Source organism: Macaca mulatta, chromosome 14 (genome assembly GCF_049350105.2).
Source record: "Macaca mulatta isolate MMU2019108-1 chromosome 14, T2T-MMU8v2.0, whole genome shotgun sequence".
NCBI classification, from domain to species: domain Eukaryota; kingdom Metazoa; phylum Chordata; class Mammalia; order Primates; family Cercopithecidae; genus Macaca; species Macaca mulatta.
This window is the reverse complement of record NC_133419.1, coordinates 43,185,675-43,208,144: the sequence shown is the minus strand read 5'-3', so window position 1 is coordinate 43,208,144 and position 22,470 is coordinate 43,185,675. Positions and strand designations below refer to the sequence as shown.

The 22,470-nt window shown below is 38.9% G+C and overlaps 1 protein-coding gene across 8 annotated transcripts in view; it reads left to right on the top strand.

Annotated features, from left to right (window-relative positions):
- The first annotated feature begins 6,209 nt into the window (after positions 1-6,209).
- Positions 6,210-22,470, top strand: part of ANO5 (anoctamin 5) — a 100,108-nt gene continuing 83,847 nt past the window's right edge. For 4 of the 8 annotated variants that reach the window (XM_077964826.1, XM_077964824.1, XM_077964825.1 and 1 more), the window contains exons 1-2: positions 6,210-6,236; positions 18,140-18,186. In XM_077964826.1, coding sequence (XP_077820952.1) covers positions 18,178-18,186 — 9 coding nt within the window. In that variant the 5' untranslated portion in view covers positions 6,210-6,236; positions 18,140-18,177. Of the gene's footprint in view, positions 7,427-18,139; positions 18,187-22,470 lie in introns of all 8 variants that reach the window. The other 4 variants (XM_015114630.3, XM_015114628.3, XM_015114629.3 and 1 more) reach the window with 2 other exon arrangements.

Genomic DNA, 22,470 nt, shown 5'->3' with positions numbered 1-22,470 from the left:
CGAACTTGAAGTTCCTGTATTTCCATCAAGTTTGGTTTGGTTTTCTATTAACCAGTTTTAAGGACCCTTTTAGAATTTTAGTGTTGAACATATTTCAGGGAATGTGAATTGGCCAACAGCATATTGAATCCAAGTACTAAATCATCGTTTAATGGGAACATTCTATTTCTCAGAAGCTTTTATTTCATTGCCACAGCAGTAACAATCATCTGAATACTGCTTAATGGAGTACTTTAATCAATATGTGAGTCCATTGGCTCTTAAGAGTTCCTTTCATTGTTTCAAGCAATATTTGTATTGGCATTCTTATGCATCATGTACTTCATTTTAAAATTCAGAAATCTTTGGGTTTGTGCTATAGGTTACTAGAAGTATTATAGACTAATTAAAGTAAATATTTTCATGAAAGTTAAAGGAATAAGTCTGAATTTAACAACAAAAGACTCCATCTTCTCCAAATCTCTACTGCTTAAAATGAACCTAACAAAAAAATAACAACAAATACAATAAAATAAAAGTGGGATCCTGTAGTTTCCTATCTGAACAAACGAAGACAAGAGTTGTTACATTTAATCCACCAAAAAGTATAAATTATTTTCTCCAGTGTACAAATAAGAAAACTGGGGCACAGGGAGGCTAAAAGATCCAGTATTACCAAGTTAAAAAATGAGAGAGGTAGGATTTGAAATCAATTCCATCAAGCCAACACACTTTCCACTACGCAATATTGTCTGGTTGGAAGAAATAAAAATCAACTGATGGCTATTGTATGAATCAAAGAGTGGAGGTAAAGTGACAGCAGCAGGAAAGGAGAAGCAGCAATGAATTTTGGATGTTTCCCTAAAATTACCCACTGTGGCTTTCAGCTAGATGAAGTCATTTCCAATAATTGGTGAGGGAGACAATTTAAAAGAAGAAATGACAATAAAATCTGGTAGTACAATTTGTTAAAATATTGGACAAAAATCAAAGCTGACTTGTTTCTGCCTTGAAAAGCAATATGGTGATTAAGTACATGAACTTTGTAGATGGGCTATCCTGAAACTAAGCTGTTACTCTATCTTTTAATAGCGATGCAATTCTAGACAGTTATTTAACCTCTTTTAGCCTCAGTTTCCTTAATGAATTATTTAAGGGATAATACAATAATGCTGTTTTAGTGTGGATTTCCTCTAATAGCAGAGCCTGATATGAGACTTATATACAGGAAGATTATTTTTGGAAATGATCCTTAGTAAGGAAATGGGGGCTTGGAAGACTCAAACATGAAAAGAGAGCCAATCAGGGAACATGCTATTGAGCTAGCTACCATTATGGGCAAATAAGTGTTAGTATCTAAAGAATACCTAAAGAGCTATGCAAAATGCATCTCGGAATTGCCCCTTGAAGGAATGGAAAAAGGAAATATTTACCCATCATCACCTATTGTTCAGAGTTGCCCTGTGTTGCCCTAACTTCCTCCTACTTATAGTTTTGCACATATGTCAGGGTAGAATTGTGGACATGAATAGGCAACCCACATTATGGTGGTAGAGAGGCCCTGGGACAGAATGCACAAGGTATAAGATAGAGCTAAGGCAAGGTACTGTTATGTGTTCACAGATATTTACTATAGTAAAGATTAGAGTAAAAAGGTGAGCCAAGAAGGTACAATAAGAGCAAGGATATCAGTGGATGCGAGGGGCCAGTGGATAGAATGAGGGGATTAACTACAAAGGTGAATGGGGTGGTTTTTGAAAGTGTTCTATATAATGAATATGTGATGTTTACATAAGCATATACTGTACATATCAGGAAATTTCTCTAATTGTACTCTTACAATTGGCAATTTAATTATTAATACAAATATAATTACCAATATTGCTACAGTTTGGATGTGGTTTTTCCCCACCAAAACTCATGCTGAAATCTGATCCTCAATTTAACAATGTTGGAACTGGAACCTAGTGGGAAGAGTTTGGGTTATATAGGCAGATCTCTCATGGATAGATTAATGCTCTCCAAGGGGGGTGAGTTCTTTCTCTCACAGCAATGGATTAGCCCTCATGAGAGCAAGTTGTTAAGGACAGTCTGGCTTCCTCAGCTTTTCTCTCTGTTGATTCCTCTCTTGCTATGCGATCTCTTTGCACACATCTGTTCTTCCACTTTCTACCATGAGTTAAAGGAGCCTGAGGCCCTCACCAGATACAGCTGCTCGATCTTGAACCTTCCAGCTGCCAGAATCATGAGCCAAATGAACCTCTTTTCTTTCTCTTTGTAAGTTACCCAGCCTTGGGTTTTCTGTAACAGCAACACTAAGTGGACTAAGACAAATATAAATTATACCTCAATAAAGTTGGTTATTTTAAAAAAGGATGAGCCAAGACATGCAGTAAATACAATAAATGTCTGATAAGCATGTATTTCATATCATCTTGAGATTTAATGCAGTAGCATATGCAAAGTGTAGGAGAGAATAATGCTTTCTTGCTCCATTTCTATTGCTGAAACAGTTCTCCATGATCTCTTTAGTCTGAGGACAAATGGCAGTTTTCTGGCTATAAGACAGAGCGGGTATGCCATCCTAGGCACTGAGATTGGGAAATATCAAGCATGCATGTGACTGTCAAGTATTAAACCTCATTTTCTGATGACCACTAGTGTTCCAGGTATCAGCCCGTAAAGTGAGCTTTTTCTGAGAAGAATGAAAGATGGCAGGTAGAAATGAACAAGCTTGTAAAGAGGACTGAGGCCTATTGTTAAGGCCTGGGGCCTAAAAATGTCAGGATTCAAGGTGATCAATTTGGAAAATAAAGAGATTTGGACTCTCCTCTGAAACCAAGGAGTAGTGAATATGTGGAGTCAGAAAGTCACTGCAAATTCCAGAGAAACTGTGGAAGCGGCATTTTGTAGGAGTGTGGGGGAAACAACACCCTCAACTAGTATTCCTACCTTCTGGTAACTCTATTAATTTAACTTTACCTCTGCCAGTCAATAAAACTTTTTCATATTTTGGTACATTTTAATTGTTTCCAAATTTCTTTCATGCATAGGATTTATTTGACTTTTACAACAGATTTTGTTGTATGTGAGCCATTCAATGGCTTGAACAAGTTAAGAAACTTCATATCCAGAGAAGGGAGCTGGGGATGAAAGAAGCCAAGTCATCTGTCCATGATCGTTGTGCTGCCCACCTTATTAAGGGGTAAGGACAGGGATTTAATGCATGTCTTTTCACTCCTGCACAACACTCCATGTATTAGAGTATGGCATTTTATGTGAACTGCAGAGATATTCAAAATACATGGAATAAATGAATTTTAAAACCATTGCATGATAAGAAGTCCAAAAGGAGGGAACTTCCAGGAGTCAAAGCTTTGACTTGTGAAGAAATAAAAAAAAGCAAACTAATCCAGGCCACAGATGGGAGGTACCATATCCTTGCTTTAAACACCAGAAGGAAAATATATTCATTAGGTGGGTTCCTAAGGCCTTTTCTGGTCTTCGGAGTCTAGCTTGTAAAGTTATGCTCTTTAATTTGAGTTAAGTTTAGTGATTGAATCAGCCTGCTAGAATAATAAAAACTTCACATGCAGGAGTTGCTTAAGAGTATACATTTAACTTTCATACAGCTTAGGCTCTTTTTTTCACACGCTATACACTTACATTCCTGTGATGCCTTTCCTATAGGGAATTCACACTTTTACTGTTCAGCAGGCATACAAATACTGTAAGGTGCCAGTTGATAATTTAGTTTCCAAAATATCACCATTTATATCTTTGTAACTATGCTTACATCATCCTTTAAAAACTTTGGCATACTACTCAGTATAAGATATAAAAGGCAAATAAGAAGAAGTGTTACCAGATGCTTGTAATAATTTAAACAAAGGCTGAAATCATTTGGAGGGTTAAAAAAGACAACTTTGGGCTGAATTCAATAAAAAAGACAACTTTTGGGCTACATTCAGTACTTAACTGAATGTTCAATTACATTAAAGGAACATGTATATATTACTCAGAATGTAATTCTAGAAATGTATGGTTAAAGATTGTATCTAACAATGCAGAGTATAGTAATGGAGGAGAAAATGGGCATATCCTAAAATTATAAATGGATAAGCAATATAAAATATGTCAATGATATGAATACAGAAAATATTTCTCAAGATATAAAGAGTTATGGTCACAACCCAGACCTTTATTAAAAGAACATAGCTGGTTTTCAACTCTTATAACAAAGTTTAAAGCATGTTAATAAAAATCTAATCAAACTGAGCCTCGAAATGTTTCATTTAATTTGGAGCCAAATCATCAACATATAATGTCTTCTTATACACATCACTTCAAATACAGAACAGAATAAAAAACATGAAGCAAGAAATTATATAAAATAATAGAAAAATAATTTTATTTTATTTATTTTAACTTAATCTATATAAAGCAAAGATTCTCCCCAGCTCTTAACTCACAATGTCCATAGCACCTAGAAAAATACCTGATATACAGGAAAAATATTAGAAAACATTCATATTGTAGAAATTTTCTTAGAAGCCCAAACAAGGATTAATAATCAAGAGATGATAACCAAACACTTCTATCACAATTAGTCTTTATAATTTAATGTGTAAGTCTATGCTTATGTATCGTCACCTTTCAAACACAATTCCAAATGACATCAAGTAAGGAATTGCCTACATATAGTATCAAATCACTTGACAAGAGCTCATGTATTCCTAGACATATAAGAAGGAAAGTAAGGTATAGGGGCAAAACTGATTTCCAGTTCTCTGGTTAATCATAACCTTTACCAAAACACTTCTCTCTAGGCCTGTTTTCTCATTTGCAAAAAGTGATTCTCAGTTCTGAAACATCAATAGAATGGTGGCGGGGAGGGGAATGCAGTAGCAGAAAAATGAAGAAAGGTCAAGACTTCTTTGGTTACCTCATCCTGACTTTCAAATCACCCCATCCTTGTCCTAAACTCAGTCACTGATCTGGTTCGCTGCATGGTGTGCCCAGCGAATTGTAATAATTCTCACCCTGAATTGTAATAATCCCAATGTGTCAAGGGCAGGGCCAGGTGGAGATAATAATGGGGGTGATTTCCCCCATACTATGCTAGTGGTAGTAAATCTCAGGAGATCTGATGGTTTTATAAATGGGAGTTCCCCTGCACAAGCTATTGCCTTCCCTCCATGTAAGACGTGCCTTTGCTTTTCCTTTGCCTTCTGCCATGATTGTGAGGCCTCCCCAGCCATGTGGAACTATGAGTCCATGAAACCTCTTTCATTTATAAATTACCCAGTCTCAGGTATGTCTTTATTAGCAGCATGAGAACAGACTAATACAGTCACTCCCTCCTCAGCACTCAAGGCTCTCAGCTGAGACCTCTACCTCACCGTTAGTTCATCATCAGTCTTATTCCCCCCACAATTAGACAGTGAATCTAGTCTCTCAATTATTGTGTAGTTGGCAGTTGATCGGGTCTCAAAAGCACAGAACCAATGCAGAGGGGCCTGTGAGGAGTAGAAGGACCCATTCTTCTTGAGGTTAAAGTTCTGGTTGGGGTGGGCAGGAAGTGGAGGGGGGAAACAAAGCAACCCTTTGAAATGGAGTAGGGATCAATGTAATATGGGTTAATTTTCTTTTCTTTTCTCTCCTTCCTTCCTCCCTCTTCTTTTCTTTTCTTTTTTCTTTTCTTCACTTTCTTTTGAGACAGGGTCTTGCTCTCCATCGCTTAGGCTGGAGTGCAGTGGGATGATTGTGGCTCCCTGTAGTCTCAATCTTCTAAGCTCAAGAGATCTTCCCACCTCAGCCTCCTGAGTAGCTGGGACCACAGGTGCCTGCCACCATGCCCGGCTAATTTTCCAATTTTTTGTAGAGACAGGGGTATCCCTGTGTTGCCCAGGCTAGTCTCGAACTCCTGAGATTTCAAGCGATATCGTCCAGCTGAGATGATGACAGGTATCATACCAGCTGGACTATAATATGGGTTAATCTTAATAGCAGTTAAATGTTTAACACATTCTTTGCCAAGGACTGTGCACCGTGCTTCTCACAACACCCTAGGAGGTAGGTACTATTATCATTCTCCTTTAAAGATGTGAAAACTGAAACTTAGAGAAACTTGCCCCACACTAACAAAGGGGCAGAGGCTGACTTGGAACTCAGGCCACATGGAATGACCTTCCCTCACCTGTAGAGGGCAGAGTTCCTGCTGGGAGCCCAGGAAGCAGGCAGGGCCAGGAGAAAAGGTAATACTCCCGCTCCAGACGCTATGGGGAAGGGGCTGCTGGCATCTTGGTCTCCAGCCATGCGCCGGCCTTAAATAGGGAGGGGTTCCTTTAAGGGAAAGGGTCTTTTCCCCACGCGACAAAAAGTAACTCCCAACTGGGAGGGGGGTTCTCTCCGAGTGGCACGCAGGGTGGGCTTAGGGCCAAGCGGATCGATGAGGACCTGGCCAACCGGCTGAGGGAGCATCAGGACCCCCTGTGGGGATCGGAGGAAGAGGATTCCGACAGGAGGGAGGCGGCAGCCCTGGGGAACCAGGATTCCTGGTCGTGGGTGGACCCAGGGGAAAAGGACGTGCGAAGCCTGTAGAGAATGGAGGAGGCCGGCCAACATGCCCGGCGGGCTGCGGGTCCTCAGGAGAGACCGGAGGCCGCGGGTCCTGAGGAGGGACGGGAAGCGGCGGGTCCCAACGAGAGACCGGAGGCGACGGGTTCCGAGGAGGGACGGGAGGCTGCGAGTCCGGAGGAGGTGCGGGAGGCGGCAGAGCAGGGACCTGGGGACTGCTTGAGCGGAGAGGAGGTGGCTGGCGTGGAGCCAGCCAGGCCGGGGGGCGGGGAGATGGCGGTCTCCGAGGGTGGGGCGCCGGCCGGTCTTGCGGTCTGTAGGCGGGGAAAGAAGCGTGGAAACAACAGGAACGGAGCGAAGGGGAAAGGAAAGCTGCCAGAGGGCGGGAGTGGAAAGGACCCTGGCGAGCGCCGGGAGGAGTGGCGGCTGCCAGATCGGCTGCCGGGCAGGCACAGGGACAGGTGTCTGGAGAAGTACTGGGAGAGCGCCCAAGAGCGCTACCGGGTGAGGGTGGGGAAGCCCGGGACCAAGCTCACGGAGCAGGTTGTCGGGGACCGGGTCGAGTGGAAGTACCCGCTGGAGAAGAAGGCCGGCTGGCTGAGGTGCCCAGAGACTGTGGAGTCCGAGGAGGAGGAGGAGGAGGAGGAAGAGGAGGAGGAGGAGGAGAAGGAGGCCTGCAGAAGGAAGAGCAGTCCCTTAGAAATCCAGCAGCAGCAACTCCGGCTGCCCACAATCAGATTCAGCACCTGGTCCAGATCTCCACGCCCGTCTCAGCTGCGCGTCTCCTGCTGCCTCTCGGGCACCAGTGTCATTAACGAGCTGGCGAAGATGGGCGACCCGAATCTCCTCGAAGTGTTGACTGAGGAAGGTAGGACCGCGCCAAGAGGCGTCAAGGGAGAGCCGGGCTGGCTTCCTGCACACCGCCACCCGCGGCGCGGGGGCCCGGGGGGACGTTGGCCGCCCTGCGGCCTGAGTCCTAGGGAGGTTCGCAGCGTGGCGTGCCCAGCGCGAAACCAGGACTGCAGGGCAGAGTCCCCCGCCTGGGGTGAGTGGGGTTGGTTTCGGCGCCCCACAGATTTCTCTGCTGCTCCTGCGCGCCAGGGACCTGCGACCCGTGACCCCTATGGTTGCGGAACACCCTCCTTGCTCCCCTGCAGGCCTGGGAACCGCCGAGTAATTCGGGGCTGCTACGTTAGCGCTGCGGTGCTTGGGCCTCCGAATTCAGCCACTGGAAACCAAGGCTTTCCCAAAGAAAGTAGCAGTATAGAGTGCAAGACAGTTATCCCACGTGTAAGGAGCTGGTCCTCGAGTCTTATTACCTCACTCTCTCTTCCCGTTACTGATCATGCTTTGAGATGCTTGTTAATTGTAGGAGTAGCAGATCCTAAAATCTGTCAGTTTGAGATACTGAGAGCAATAGGCACTTGGAAAAGCTGCTGCTGCCGCTGCTGCCGCTGCTGCTGCTGCTGCTGCTGCTGCCGTTGCTTTTAAACAGCTTTCATTAAGCTCTTTAGTTCCGCTGAGAAATATTTACCCATTGTTTGCCAAAGCCTTTACACCACCTGTATTCCGTGGACCTATTTTAATACACGTATTTTCCCTAAAATGCACATACTATTTTGTTACTGTCTCCAGGACCCCAGTTTCTTCAATGATACTTTATTTTCGTGTCTTGTTTAGTGTTGGATTTAAACATGGAAACCGTTTTCCAAAGTGACAGAAGATCTGATCATAACTATTCAGTCTATTTCAGGCACCGGGAAATACCGTGTGTTACTGCATCCTCCTCGTTCCCTTTTTAAAGCAGCTTTTTTGAGATATAATCTATATACTGTAAAATTCACCTATTGGACGTGTAAGGTTGGATTTTTTTAGTGTATTTACAGAGGTTTTTTTTTTTTTTTTTTTTTTTTTTTTGAGACGGAGTCTCGCTCTGTCGCCGGGCTGGAGTGCAGTGGCCGGACCTCAGCTCACTGCAAGCTCCGCCTCCCGGGTTCCCGCCATTCTCCTGCCTCAGCCTCCCGAGTAGCTGGGACCACAGGCGCCCGCCACCTCGCCCGGCTAGTTTTTTGTATTTTTAGTAGAGACGGGGTTTCACTGTATTAGCCAGGATGGTCTCGATCTCCTGACCTCGTGATCCGCCCGTCTCGGCCTCCCAAAGTGCTGGGATTACAGGCTTGAGCCACCGCGCCCGGCCCAGAGTTTTTAACTATCATCATTATCTAATTTTAGAACACTTTCATCACCCCAAATAGAAACCTCTTAGGCAGTCACTTCCCATACTCCTCACTTCCTACAGTAATCTCTTTATTGCTTCTATAGATTTGCCTATTCAAGCCCATTCACATAAACAGAATTATACGACATTTGGTCTGTTGTAACTGGCTTCTTTCTCTTAATGTTTTTGAAGTTAATCCATACTGCAGCTTTTATCAGTGCATCATTCTTATTAATTGCCCAATATTATTCCATTGTAGAGATATAGCATACCTATCCATTCGTCAGTTGGTAGGATTTGTGTTATTTCCACTTTTTTGCTTCTATGAATAATGCTGCTATGAACCTTGATGTATAAGTTTTCATATGAACATATGTTTTTATTTTCCTTGGGTATATGTCTGGGAGTGGAATTGCTGGATTATGTGGTAGCTTTATATGGAACATTTTAAGAAACTGCCAAACAGTTTTCCAGGCATCTGCATGTTACCTTCCCATCAATCATGTATGAGGATTCCAATTTCTGTACATCCTCACTAACACTTGTTATTGTCTTTTTTATTATAGCCATCCTAGTGGTTATACAGTGGTATCTCAATGTGATTTTGATTGTATTTCCCTAGTGACTAATGTAGCAAGTATTTTCATTTACTTATTAGTTATTCATGTTTTTGGAGAAATGTCTATTCAGATCATTTGCCTGTTTACAAATACTGAGTTGTCTTTTTCATTATTGAGTTGCAGAAATTCTTTATGTGTTCTGAATACAAGTGCCTTATTAGATATATGATTTACAAATATTTCCTCCCATTCTGAGTGTTATCATTCTATGTTCTTGATGGTGTCAGTTGAAGCATACCCCCCTTATTTTTTATTTTATTTTATTTTATTTTCTGAGACAGGGTCTGACTCTGTTGCCCAGGCTGCAATGCAGGGGCATCATCTGTGCTTACTGAAACCTCTTGACTCCCAGGTTCAAGCGATCCTGCCACCTCAGCCTCTGGAGTATCTTGGACTATAAGTGCTGCACCACGATCTCCCCAGCTAATTATTATTATTTTTTTTATGAAGATGGAGTTTCACCCTGTTGCCCAAGTTGGTCTTGAACTCCGCAGCTCAGCTGATCCACCTGACTTGACCTCTTAAATTGCTGGGATTACAGATGTGAGCCACAATGCCCAGTCACACTCCCCCATTTTTTAAAAAAGGCCTTTGTAATCTATTTATGCTTGCATGTGATCCAAATTGTGCCTCCGATTAGGGTGGAGGTGAGAGAAAAAGATATTGATGAGGAATACCCTATATTTGATGGCTGGGACTAATTACTGCATTCTGCCCAAATTCCTGTATCTAGGTATATTCAAAGATCCAGAATCCAAGCAGCAGAGGAGTGTGGCATTGATGAGAGCAGGGCCTAAGGAGCAACATAGTTCAGGCCACTCATATGACTCGTATATTTTTAGATGTTTCTTAGCATGTCAGTTCTTTTGCTGGTTTAGTTTTACTGCCCATTATTGAGACTTGTGTTCTTATTAGGTGTCTTAGACCACTTTTTTTTTTTTTTAATTGCTATAACAGAGTACCACAGCTTGGGTAATTTATAAAGAAAATATATGGCTCTTGGTTCTGGAGTCTGGAAAGTCCAAGAGCATGGTACTGGCATCTGACATCTTTGTGCTGCCTCTTAACATGTTGGAAGGTCAAGGGAGCACATTAGACCAAGAGATAAATGTGTCCAAACTTATCCTTTCATTAGGAACCCAATTCTGATATAACTAACCCACTCCCATGAGAATGGCATGAATTCATTCAGGAGGATGGAGCTCTCATGACGTAATCACCTCTTCAAGGTTCTACCTCCTAATACCATTACAATGACAGTTAAATTCCACTATGAGTTTTGGAGGGATATTTAAACCATAGCACTAGGGCATATGAAAAGTGCATTGTTATGAGAGGTTTTTTTTTTTTTTTTTTTTTTTTTTTTTTTTTTTTATATATATATATATATATACATTCCAGTGAATTTTTAGAACTCTACTTCCAGATATATTTTCTCTTTGAGTTAAATGACACTGTTGGCTGGGTGTGTTGGCTCATGCCTGTAATCCCAGCACTTTGAGAGGCCGAGGCGGGTGGATCGTGAGGTCAAGAGATCAAGACCATCCTGGCCAACATGGTGAAACCCCGTCTCTACTAAAAATACAAAAATTAGCTGAGTGTGTTGCCATGCACCTGTAGTCCCAGCTACTCGGGAGGCTGAGGCAGGAGAATCCCTTGAACCTGGGAGGTGGGGGTTGCAGTGAGCCAAGATTGCACCACTGCACTCTAGCCTGGCGACAGAGTGAGACTCCATCTCAAATAAATAAATAAATAGAATAAATACAAAATAAAACAGATGACACTGTTATGAAAACAAAAGTGTTGGCTGAAGAAGGCTGAAAAATTCAAGTTCCAGAGCATTGAGTTTTAGTAGCTACTTTCATTTCTATGTTTTAAAATGTAAGCAGACTTTTTAGACTAAATTTACCCATGTCGGTAAGCGTTGATTTCATATGTGCTTTCTAAATCACCTTTAAATACTGAATATGAGAGTTAATTTATAAAATTGATTATAAGAGAGACAATGTAACATTTTTCCTTTTAGATGTAATAGATCTAAGATTTATTACATCTTCTCTACTTTTTTTCACAATTAAACACATAAGGAATCAGTGATCTCCAGCTGTCTAATTTCCTACTATCTTCTAATTTTAAAAATGAAATTCTAAAGGCAGAAGGTAATAGAGCACTTAATTAGTTACATAAACAAACATTGCCAGTAAAATGTCATTGCTGGAATTTAATTTTTTTTTTTTTTTTTTTTTTTTTTTGAGATCTTTCTCTGTTTTCCCAGCTGGAGTGCAGTGGTGTAATTATAGCTCACCATAGCCTCAAGAAATGTTCATTCTTTAGCTGATTTCTGATATAGTTAGTATTGGAAAAGACAATTTGAGAGTTTAATATCGGAAAAGGTAGATTAAAAGTTGAATGTTAGGTTGTTTGCATCTTTACAGCTATGTTAAGCATTGTGTTCAACTAAGCCACCTGTCTTTAGTAATGTTAATATTTGATTAGAAATATTTTATTTTATACTGCTAGTAAGAGTGTAAACTGAGAAGATCAGTTGGTAAATACAAGTGCTATTTTGGGGCTGTGGATTTGCTGGAGTGTGTATTCTTAGTAATGTGCTTTCAGTGAAAACTCAAGACTCAGTCTTTAGGCTGGCTTTACTTTTAGCACATATTTGATGATTCTCCACAGCGATTGGTACCAAATCTGTCATATCCCTGGAATCTAGCCTGTAGGGAGAGTATACTCTTATCCATTCATTTTAGAGGAAGTTGGAGGAATAGAAAGAAACTGACAGAGTTGTTGGCTTCAAATCCCGCCTCTTCAGTCAGGCCTCTGTTTTGACAGAGGTTTGGTGATTATGCATAGTTACGGCATCTTTATACTCCATGAGGGAGTGTGAAAGTGTCTGAGTCTATGGTCTGTGTAAATATCTAATTGCAAGGGTGCATGGATGTGAGAGAGCTAGCGAGCAGTAAGTGTGCAGGGGTGAGAGGGAGCATGGTGTGTATGAAAATAAATCTATCCTCTTGAATGTCCCGGTATTTAACAAAAGGATGCAGTTGACAAAATGTGTCCCTGTTGGTTCTCTGGAGCTGACAGTCTTGTGGAGGGATGTATAATTGAGCTAGGTGTCCAGAGAGGGCTGCATTCAAGGTGGTATGGGAGCTGGTGGGAGGCCAACCCAGGGGACAGTTGAGGTTTCAGGTAAGGCCTGAAAGGAAGGGGTCTAGGTTTATATAATGTGAAAAATAAGCAAGAGTTAGAAAGGGAAGAAAACAAGTGCTAGTTCTAGAGAAAGAAAACTGCAATTTTAAAGGTTACAGTGTGAAGGGAGAGCTAGTAACAATAGGAGGTGATCTGGAGGATTCATATTGTCCCTTTTCCACATTCTCAAATAAATGCATTACATCAAATTGTAATAGCAGCTTGAAAATATTTTTTCACCTACTTGTTTTATGTTAAATGGAGCAAAAATAATTAGGAAAAAGAAGGACGAGTGTTTGCAGTTTTTCAACTTTCTTGTTGTAAAAATAGAATTGTAAAGCTCTTTAAACCTAGCTTAAGGTTTGCAGTTGCTTGATTGTTCTGTGATTGGAACTATATTTTGTTTGATGCTTTGTTCTTTGGCATAATAGTGACTGTTTTTGTCCTTAAAAAAAAAAAAAAAAACCTCTCTAAGTCAATGTCAACTATCATATCTTGAGAGACAAGGCTTGTATTTCTTAGAATCCTATTCTTTATCAATTCATTATAAAGCCATGCTAAATTGGTCTCCTTTTCATTCACAGATCTAATGAGAGATGATCAGGATCAGGATCAACTGAGTTTTGAGCTATATGTTTAGGCAGTAATTATGAGTAAAACCCATTGACGGTAATATTGTATGATGTTTAATATTTTTCAGAGCATTTCTCTTTACATTTGTATCTTTTACATGAGAAAGCCTGCACTCAGAAAGTTAAGTGGTATAGGTATAGTTGGTTAGTTTTCATGTTTTGCTTAGAGTAAAACATTTTAAGAGCAGATTCTGCCACACAAAGATCTGAATACGAAAGGAGTTATTTCAATTTTATTCTGACATTCTGAAACTTAGCCCAAGGAATTTACAGCAGTTTTGAAGTTTAATAGTAGAATAGAATAATAACAACAATATCAACAAGAATAACATCCATTTACCTCCTATATGCCAAGTACATGCATTATCTATTTAGTGCGTACACAAACATTATGAGATAGACATACCACTTATGACAGTTGAGAGCTTTGAATTTATGTCATACTCTTGCAATGGAGGCTAGGAAATGTTTTGCTTGCTTGAGTACATTACCACACTATATAATTAGGTTCTATTAGGAAAGAAGGAGGAGGACGAGGAAAGATATTTGTCAGTAGCCTGCAGCCTCTGCTGTATTAGTCATCCACCATTAACACTCTCTCCTGTTTTCTTAAATGGCATCTTCTCAAATTTCTCATGCCTAGGAGTCTTCTATTTCATCTTAACATATTTTTATGAAAATAGGTATATTTTCTAAAACAAAATAAATTTAGTGATACGAGTGCAGTGTTCTACTTTAAAAAAAATCTCTTTAATCTCTGGCCTGATAAAATATAGATATTCTCATATCTGCATTTACATTCACTCTGTTGTGATGTGTTGTGTTTTGGTTGAAGTGTATGAAGAAATTCTGGCCTCTTACAGATCTATAGTTGAAAAAGGAGGATACTTTTAAAGAGTTTTTGAGTAATTATGGATATTCTCTGATTTGCCTCCATATTCAATGTATAATAGGTTCTTTAAAGTTAGATATAATGTAGAATTTGAAACCACTGAAATGAACTTTTATTTCACTGCTACATTAAAATCTATTGGTCTTTCCTTCACTTTGAATGTATCTTTTTCTCATGCATAGTTTTGTAACATCATGTATTGCTTATTTGGAAAACAGTTATCTACTGAGTTATACAGATCTTCCAAATGTTGACATATTTCATTTTAAAACACCAAAACGTAATGCTAACATCATCACTGATTTCATCAGGAATGCCTTGGGAATCTGTTAAGCTCACAGTGACGGACACAAGTTTACAAAAATTATTTCATTTGCAACTCAAATTTTATCATTGGCAATAAATACTCTCAGGCGTTTTCCATGAAATGATAGATTCATGTCATTAATGTTTGAGGTAATATCTGACAAATAGTCAGGTCTGTATGACCCTATATGTTTTCCCATCATGCTTTCAACTAAAATGATCTTTTGTGAAAAATTTAGCTACTTTACCTTGCAATGTAAAGTACTTTTTCATGAGGCAACCATGGTACTTTGGAATGCAGCAGCAGCGCTTAATGCATTCTTCCTGTTTCTTTACAGATTATTAAAAATTTGTGTGTTCAGGGTCAAGATTTTATAAACTTCATAAGCTTTACTGTTTATCAAGGACATTTTTAAGTTAAACTACATTTTTGTTTCTTTTTATGCTGAGAGTGCATAATGGAGGAGAATATAATGACTGCTAGTATAGTCTGGTGCCATGGAGTTGATTCATATGATGGGACCAGCACTTTTATCCCATTGTTTTTGCATCATTGGTGCAAATGTCGACAGAATTGAAAAGACAAATATGGTTTTAATATTATTATAAAACTTTAAATAAATAATAAAATATGTAAATGTGACACATACTGCAAGTAAAATAAATTGTATCTTGACAGGGATTGGCAGACAGTACTTTAAAATTGCTGATATAGGATTTGAATTATCACTTAGAAGGAGAAGTTGTGTCGGTGTGTTATGTATGTGTGTGAGTACTGTTGTCTCTCAGTATCCACAGGCATTGGTTTCAGGATATCCCACTGGTACCAAAATCCAAGGATGCTCGAGTCCCTTATATGAAATGGCATAGTATTTGCGTATAACCTATGCACATCCTTGTTCATGCTTTAATTCATTGCTAGATTACTTATAATATGTAATACAAAGGAAATGCCATGTAAATATTTGTTATACCTCTTTGCACAGTGCCTGGTGCATGGCAAGTTATGATTATATTTTCGCTTTTCATTTGCAGCCACAGTGGTAGAAAAACTTGGCTCCGTTGTTGGCTTGCTCATTCAATTTTTTAATGAATGTTTATCAGCCATCTTTCGTTTGCCAATCAGTATGCTAAAAGAACAAAATTAGAAATTGTGATCACTTTTCAGAAACTTATCTTCTTTTGGGGATAAAAAGATATTAATAAAAAAGCACACATATTCATGTAAAATTGAAACCCTGACAAGTGCCATCAAGTAGAGATATATCAGATGCTTTGAACTAGCCAGATAGATGAGAGAAGGCTTCCCTGGGGAGAAAGTGACTTTCAAGCTGATATCTGACGGATGTGAAGAATTACCCAGGGCAAGGTCGGGAGTGAGAGAGTGTGTTATTCTCTTTTGTGCTGTTATAACAGAATACTACAGACTGGGTAATTTATAAACAATGGGAGTTTATTTGGTCCATGTTCTGGAAGCTGGGAAGTCCAAGATTGGGGAACACATCTGGTGAGCCTCTTCTTGCTGTGTCATAACATGGTGGAAGGCATCACTTGGTGAGAGAGCATGCACACATGAGATGGCCTAACTTTCTTTCATAACAAATCCATTTTTGTAGTTACACATCTATTCCTGTGATAACAGCACTAATTCATTTATGAGGGCAGAACACTCATGACCTAATCACCTCTTCAAGGTCCTACCTCTCAACATGGTTGCATTGCAGATTGTTTCCAACACACAAACTTTGGGGGACACGTTCAATCCATAGCAGAGAGCATTCCTTACAGAGGAATTGTGTGTTAAGGCCCCACAAAGAAGTAGAATGAAACTGAAAGAAGATATAAGGATCTGAAAGGAGACTAGTGGGCCAGACTTAAGAGCGCAAAAGGGTGAGGCTGGAGACATAGGTTGGTTTTAGTTAATTTTAAAGAGTTTTACTATTTGCCAAAGGCAGAAAACTTATATCAAGAATAACCCCATCTTATACCAACAAAGCTATGAACCATAAATCTGCTTTTTAAAATAAAATAAAATTATAAATAAAATAAAGCTTTCTTGCAAATCAGTGTTTATTTTCACATCCAAGCCTTGTTTTAACCAATGTACAAATCAAAAATCAAAATATTCCTCTGCAGAAAACTTTGGACCTTACTCCCTAGCCAACCTATAATAGTTGAATTTCTGTCAAGTATAAATTAATATATATAATGGGCTTAATTATTTAAGAGAATAACTGAGTGATTTGTGTGATCTATGAAAAGGAATTGGACGATTATACTTGGGTTGTGAATAAGCTATACAAATAGTAGATTTTTAAAATATTTTTTGGGTTTATACAATTGCTTTATTTTATTATTTTTTACTTATAAGAACAAGCATTTATTTCTCACAGCTCTTGATGCTGTGGAGTCTAAGATCATGGTAGTGAACTCACTGTCTGGTAAGGGCTTGTTTCCTGGCTCATTAATGACATCTTACTGTGTCTTCACATGATGGAAGAGGGAAGGCAGCTCTCTGGAATCTCTTTAATAAGGACTCTATTACCATTCACAAGAGCTCTGCACCATGAGCGCATTCAGACTATAGCACCTGAAATACTTGGTGTTTTTTGGCTTTGTAGACACATCATTCTGATTTCTGCTTTTATCTTCACATTGCCTTCCTCTGAGCCTCTGTTCCCTCCTCTTTTCTTAGGAGGACATCCATCATTGGATTTAAGGCCCACCTTAAATCCAGTATAACTTTATCTCTAGGTCCTTAACTAATTACATCTGTAAAGACTACATTTCCAAATTAGGTTTCAGTCTGAGATTTGAGATGGACATGAATTTGGGTGTAGGAGAGACATTAATCAACCCCTACAATGGTTCAATATCAAGTTTCCATATAATAAAGTGTCTTGTTCTGGGCTCTGTTCAGTTTCATTCACCAGTTTTTCTATCCTATTTCTAAAATTATAGTTACTAACTTGTACTTAAAGTGCTAGCATTTTATGCGGTTCCCATTGTGATATTTTCTCCTATATATATGTGTGTGTGTGTATATATATGTGTGTGTGTGTATGTGTGTGTGTATATATATATATGTAGTTTTTGGCTTAAATATATCTTAGGGCTTTTTCAAGTTGGAACCACTAGAAAATAAGAATAAGAATTTCAGTTCTATCTTTAACTTTTTTAGTGTCATAAACTTATCTGAACATGTATTTTAGGGCAAACGACTAAATGCATAACCATTACGGGGCTATCTGTATGTCCGGAAAGTACTTTGGCCTATTTAGAAACTGATAGTGTTCTACATGCAACCTGTCTGGTTTGACATCAGGAAAACAAGCCGAGAGAATATTAAATCTCACATGGTGAGAATTAAGAGATATCAATGGACACTTTATTGGGTATTTTACTCTTAGTGGTTTTGTGGTTATAGATTGATAACTGCATTGATCAGAGTTAAGTTTATTTCTCAGTAATTGAGATTGCGTTTTACACATCAGTATTATATGCTTTTCCTTTTATAGGCAGTTTTAGGTAAGACTTCTTTTGGAGTCTGTTTTAAACAATTTAGCTCCTGAATAACCTTGCATCTTTTCTTCTAGTATGTTTCCTTTGAATTTTTTAATTCATTCAATTCATATTTTTTCCTTACACAGACTTCTGAACATATTCTGATCAGTTGGCTAATTTAACGTGTTTTTCTCTTTCTTATTTAATTTAGGGGGACACGCCAATAAACATATAGACTACTCTTTCCAAATGAGTGAGGTAAGTTAAATATATATGTATTAGCTTCCTTATAAGTCAGAATAAAAAATCAAGATAAGGTTAAGTCTTTGTACTTACCTACTTAAAATACCTTCTAGTTTGTCCTCTAATTTATTCATTTTTTAGTAGCTAAAGCAAGTTCCATGTTCAATGCAGATTTAATATTGGATCTTTTCTAAATGTTATAAGGGAACAAATAGATTTTTGATTTGTTTTGAGACTCCCTGTGAAATAAACTCAGATATGCTGATCATTGATATGCAAGATACTAGTATTTGGTTAAAATTTTGCTATAATGTAATGTTAGTGTAGTCAGTGATAGCTTATTATTTTACAGTTATTAGTATGATTGGTGCTTATCTATGACTATGCTGGGATTCAACCTGAACTGCATAAACACATTAAATAGAACAATAAATAAATTAAATACAACTTGTAAAAATACAGAATTCTTTTAACCAAAGACCTTCTTTTTTTTTTTTTTTTTTTTTTTTTTTTTTGAGACGGAGTCTCGCTCTATCACCCAGGCTGGAGTGCAGTGGCGCGATCTCGGCTCACTGCAAGCTCCGCCTCCCGGGTTCACGCCATTCTCCTGCCTCAGCCTCCCGAGTAGCTGGGACTACAGGCGCCCACAACCGCGCCCGGCTAATTTTTTGTATTTTTAGTAGAGACGGGGTTTCACCGTGGTCTCGATCTCCTGACCTTGTGATCGATCTCCTGACCTTGTGATCCGCCCGCCTCGGCCTCCCAAAGCGCTGGGATTACAGGCGTGAGCCACCGCGCCCGGCCCAAAGACCTTCTTATATAAATTTTAAGAAAGATACAGACAATTTATATTGCTTCTATATTGAATATAAGCATGTTAAAGGCATTTCAATGAAATGATTTTTCTGATGGCTCTAGGTGATACAGAATCCCATGTGTAGCTCTCACAGAGGTAGACGTCCCTGAATGGTTTCAGGATGTCCAGCCAGATATAAACAGGATTTTAAAAAAATTCCAGGAATGACTGAAATTTCTGCTTGGAAAACACATCCTTCTAGAATAGGTTGGTTATTTGATAGTTGGCTGGATAAGCTCATTAACATTCCTAGAAGTTACAGGGTTCCTTTAAAAGTTCAGTGACCCACTAGTCAGAATGGCTATTGTTAAAAAATCAAGAAATAACAGATGGTGGTGAGGCTATGGAGAAGAAAGAATGCTTATACACTGTTGGTGGGAGTGTACATTAGTTCAGGCATTGTGGAAGATAGTGTGGCAATTCCTCAAAGATGTAAAAATAGAAATACCATTCGACCCAGCAATCCCATTACTGGGCATATGTCCAAAGGAATAGAAATTATTCTTTTATAAAGACACATGCATGTATATGTTCATTGCAGCACTATTCACTGTAGCAAAGACATGGAATCAACCTAAATGCCCATCAGTGATAGATTGGATAAAGAAAATGTGATACATATATATATCATAAAATACTATGGAGCCATAAAAAATGACAAGATCATGTCCTTGGCAGAAATATGGATGAAGTTGAAGGCCCATTATGGTTAGCAAACTAATACAGGAACAGAAAACCAAATACCCCATGTTCTCACTTTTAAGTTGAAGATAAATTATCAGAACGCACAGATATATAGAGGGAAACATCACACACTGGGGCCTTTTGGAGGATGGAGGGTGGAAGGAGGGAGAGGATCAGGAAAAACAACTAGTGGATATTAGGCTTAATACCTGGATGATGAAATAATCTGTACAACAGGCCCACATTACATAAGTTTATGTATGTAACAAACCTGCACTTGTATCTCTGAACTTAACAAAGAAAAGTTCAATGACCTAAATGCTGAGAGAAAAAGAATATGAGAACCAGAGGGAACTACGAAGATTATATAGGACAGTGATTTTATAGTGTAGTTTGCAGACCAATATACAAATAAGAATGAGAGTTATATGAAGAATTTCTTAAAACTGTAGACTCTTGGGCCCAAGCTGAGACTGCTAAATCGGTATCTTTGGGAATAAACTGAGGGGTTGTGACTACAAAAAAGCATTCCAGGTGATTCCTCTTGCCACTAAAGATTGAAAACCACTGTCATAAAGCAGTGTCTCCACAACTGAAGTGACATAATATGGCACAGAGTACATATTTACTGAGTAAGTGAGTGAGTCAAGAAAATTATTTGGAAATAAAGAATATGAAACGTTAAAATTTTCATGTCTTTGGAGTGGACTGAAGAAAGATTCATTTCATAAGATTGATCCAGTTTAAGTGATAACAAATATGTTGTCATTTTCAGTTTGCTCATATTAGCATAATAATAATGTGCTCCTCACAGATCTGTATAAGTATTGTTCAAGTTAACTTTAATTACAGTTCATGTTTTTTGCTTCTGTGCACCTTTCACATTTATATATGTTCCAGGAATAAGCTTCTAAAACACAAAAAGAATTTCATCGGGACATTTGTATGCTAATTTGTATCCATTTGTACATTTCAAGAACAATGGTTAGTGCATTCTTGGCTTCAAGCTCAGGTTTTCACTTGAAACAATTTTGCTCAAATTTTTAAGGCTTTATGTTTAACTTGCCAAATTTAGAAACATATTTAATTAAATTTAAATTATAATACTGCAAAAATATAACTTCTAGATTTGTTTTGTTTGCTTATTTGCTTTTAATTTTGCTTTTATAGGAAAGCAAGTAATAGCAATGGATTCAATCTTAGGAGAATAGCAGTGTCATACCAAATTCCTATTAGACACAACTTATAGTTAGGTTTAGCATGTTTTTTTTTTTTTTTTTCAATATAAAGTATTTTGGAGTAAAACCAACATCTCTCTGAAACAAAGACAAAAATTGGCTGTTAATGTTTAGAATTATCAAATGGATATAGTATTGAATTAATCATTTCAAAAGTGAATACAGCTCTTCCTTCCAGAAAGATGGAGTAGAAAAAGTTTTCCCTATTCATTTTGCTACCTATGGTTAAAACTCTTGGAAACTCTGTATAAAACAAACATAAGGCGGCTTTGAAAGTCAAAAATAAGAAGGCAGAGCAGCTAGCAACCTCAAGACTCAAAAAGTTTGCTCTTTGCTTGACATATTGCAGAACAGGTGAGGGAGAAGCCAGCAGTCCAGAAATGCTAAGTGACACAAACAAATAAAACCTCAAAAAATGTCTACTATCTCTAGCCAATGGAACAGGAAAAGAGTCAACTAGAAATAGAGTAAACTTTTAGTCAATAACTGCTCTATTACAGCCAAACACCACAGAAAAATACTGTGGCCCTACACCAACATTTATACTATAGCTCAAGTGGGGAGACTAGACTGTCCCCCCCACCTGTTGGCAACAAAGTGCCATAACTCCCTGTTTTGTGTCAGAAGAGGCTGACTGGGGAGCCAGGACTTTCATTTCCCCTGGGGGATAACACATCCCTTCCCCCTACACCCCTGCATGGTGTTAATGGAGTCCATGGGGGAAGCCTGAACTTCTACTATCACAAGTGGTACTAAGATGCCACAACCCTTCTCTGATGGGGTGGTGACAGAGGTGGCCTGATGGAGACTCAGGAATTTCACCACCACCTGGAGGTAAAGAAGTCGCTTCCACCCCACACTCTACCATGGTGTGGAGATGATAGAGGTCACTTGGGAGCAGTAATGAGGTACCCTTACCTTTCTCAGCAAGATTGGGATCATTGAAGGTCTAGTGATAAGTTTGAACTTCCACCCCCACCCAGCAACAATGAGAATCCTTTCATCAGTACTCATTTCATCAATACTCCTCAATACTCATTTCATCAATACTCAATACTCTACACAGAGGCAGAGAGAGGAATCTGGACTTCTACCTCCACTGTGTAGTGAGGCATCACCCTGCTTAACTCAACAGAGTGGTGTCAGAGAAGCCTTGCTAAAACAGAAGATTTAAATAACATCCAGAGTCTCATCATACCTAAAAGTTCACATTTCTGGAGAAAATCACTCATAATACTAAGAACTAGAAAAATCTCTATATGAATAGGAAAAGACAGTAAACAGGGCCAATGATGAGGTGACAGCAAAAAACAGAAGTTACAAAGAAGAACAAGATGGACATTTTTAGAATTGAAAAATAGAATAACTTAAAAAAAATCTCAGCTAAATGGAGCTGCTAGAGGTAGAATCATTGAATTTGAAGATAAAAAGGTAGAAATTACCCAATCCAAATTGCATAGAGAAATAGATTGAGAAAAGAAAATGAACAGAGTCTCAGGGACCTGTGGGACTGTAACAAAA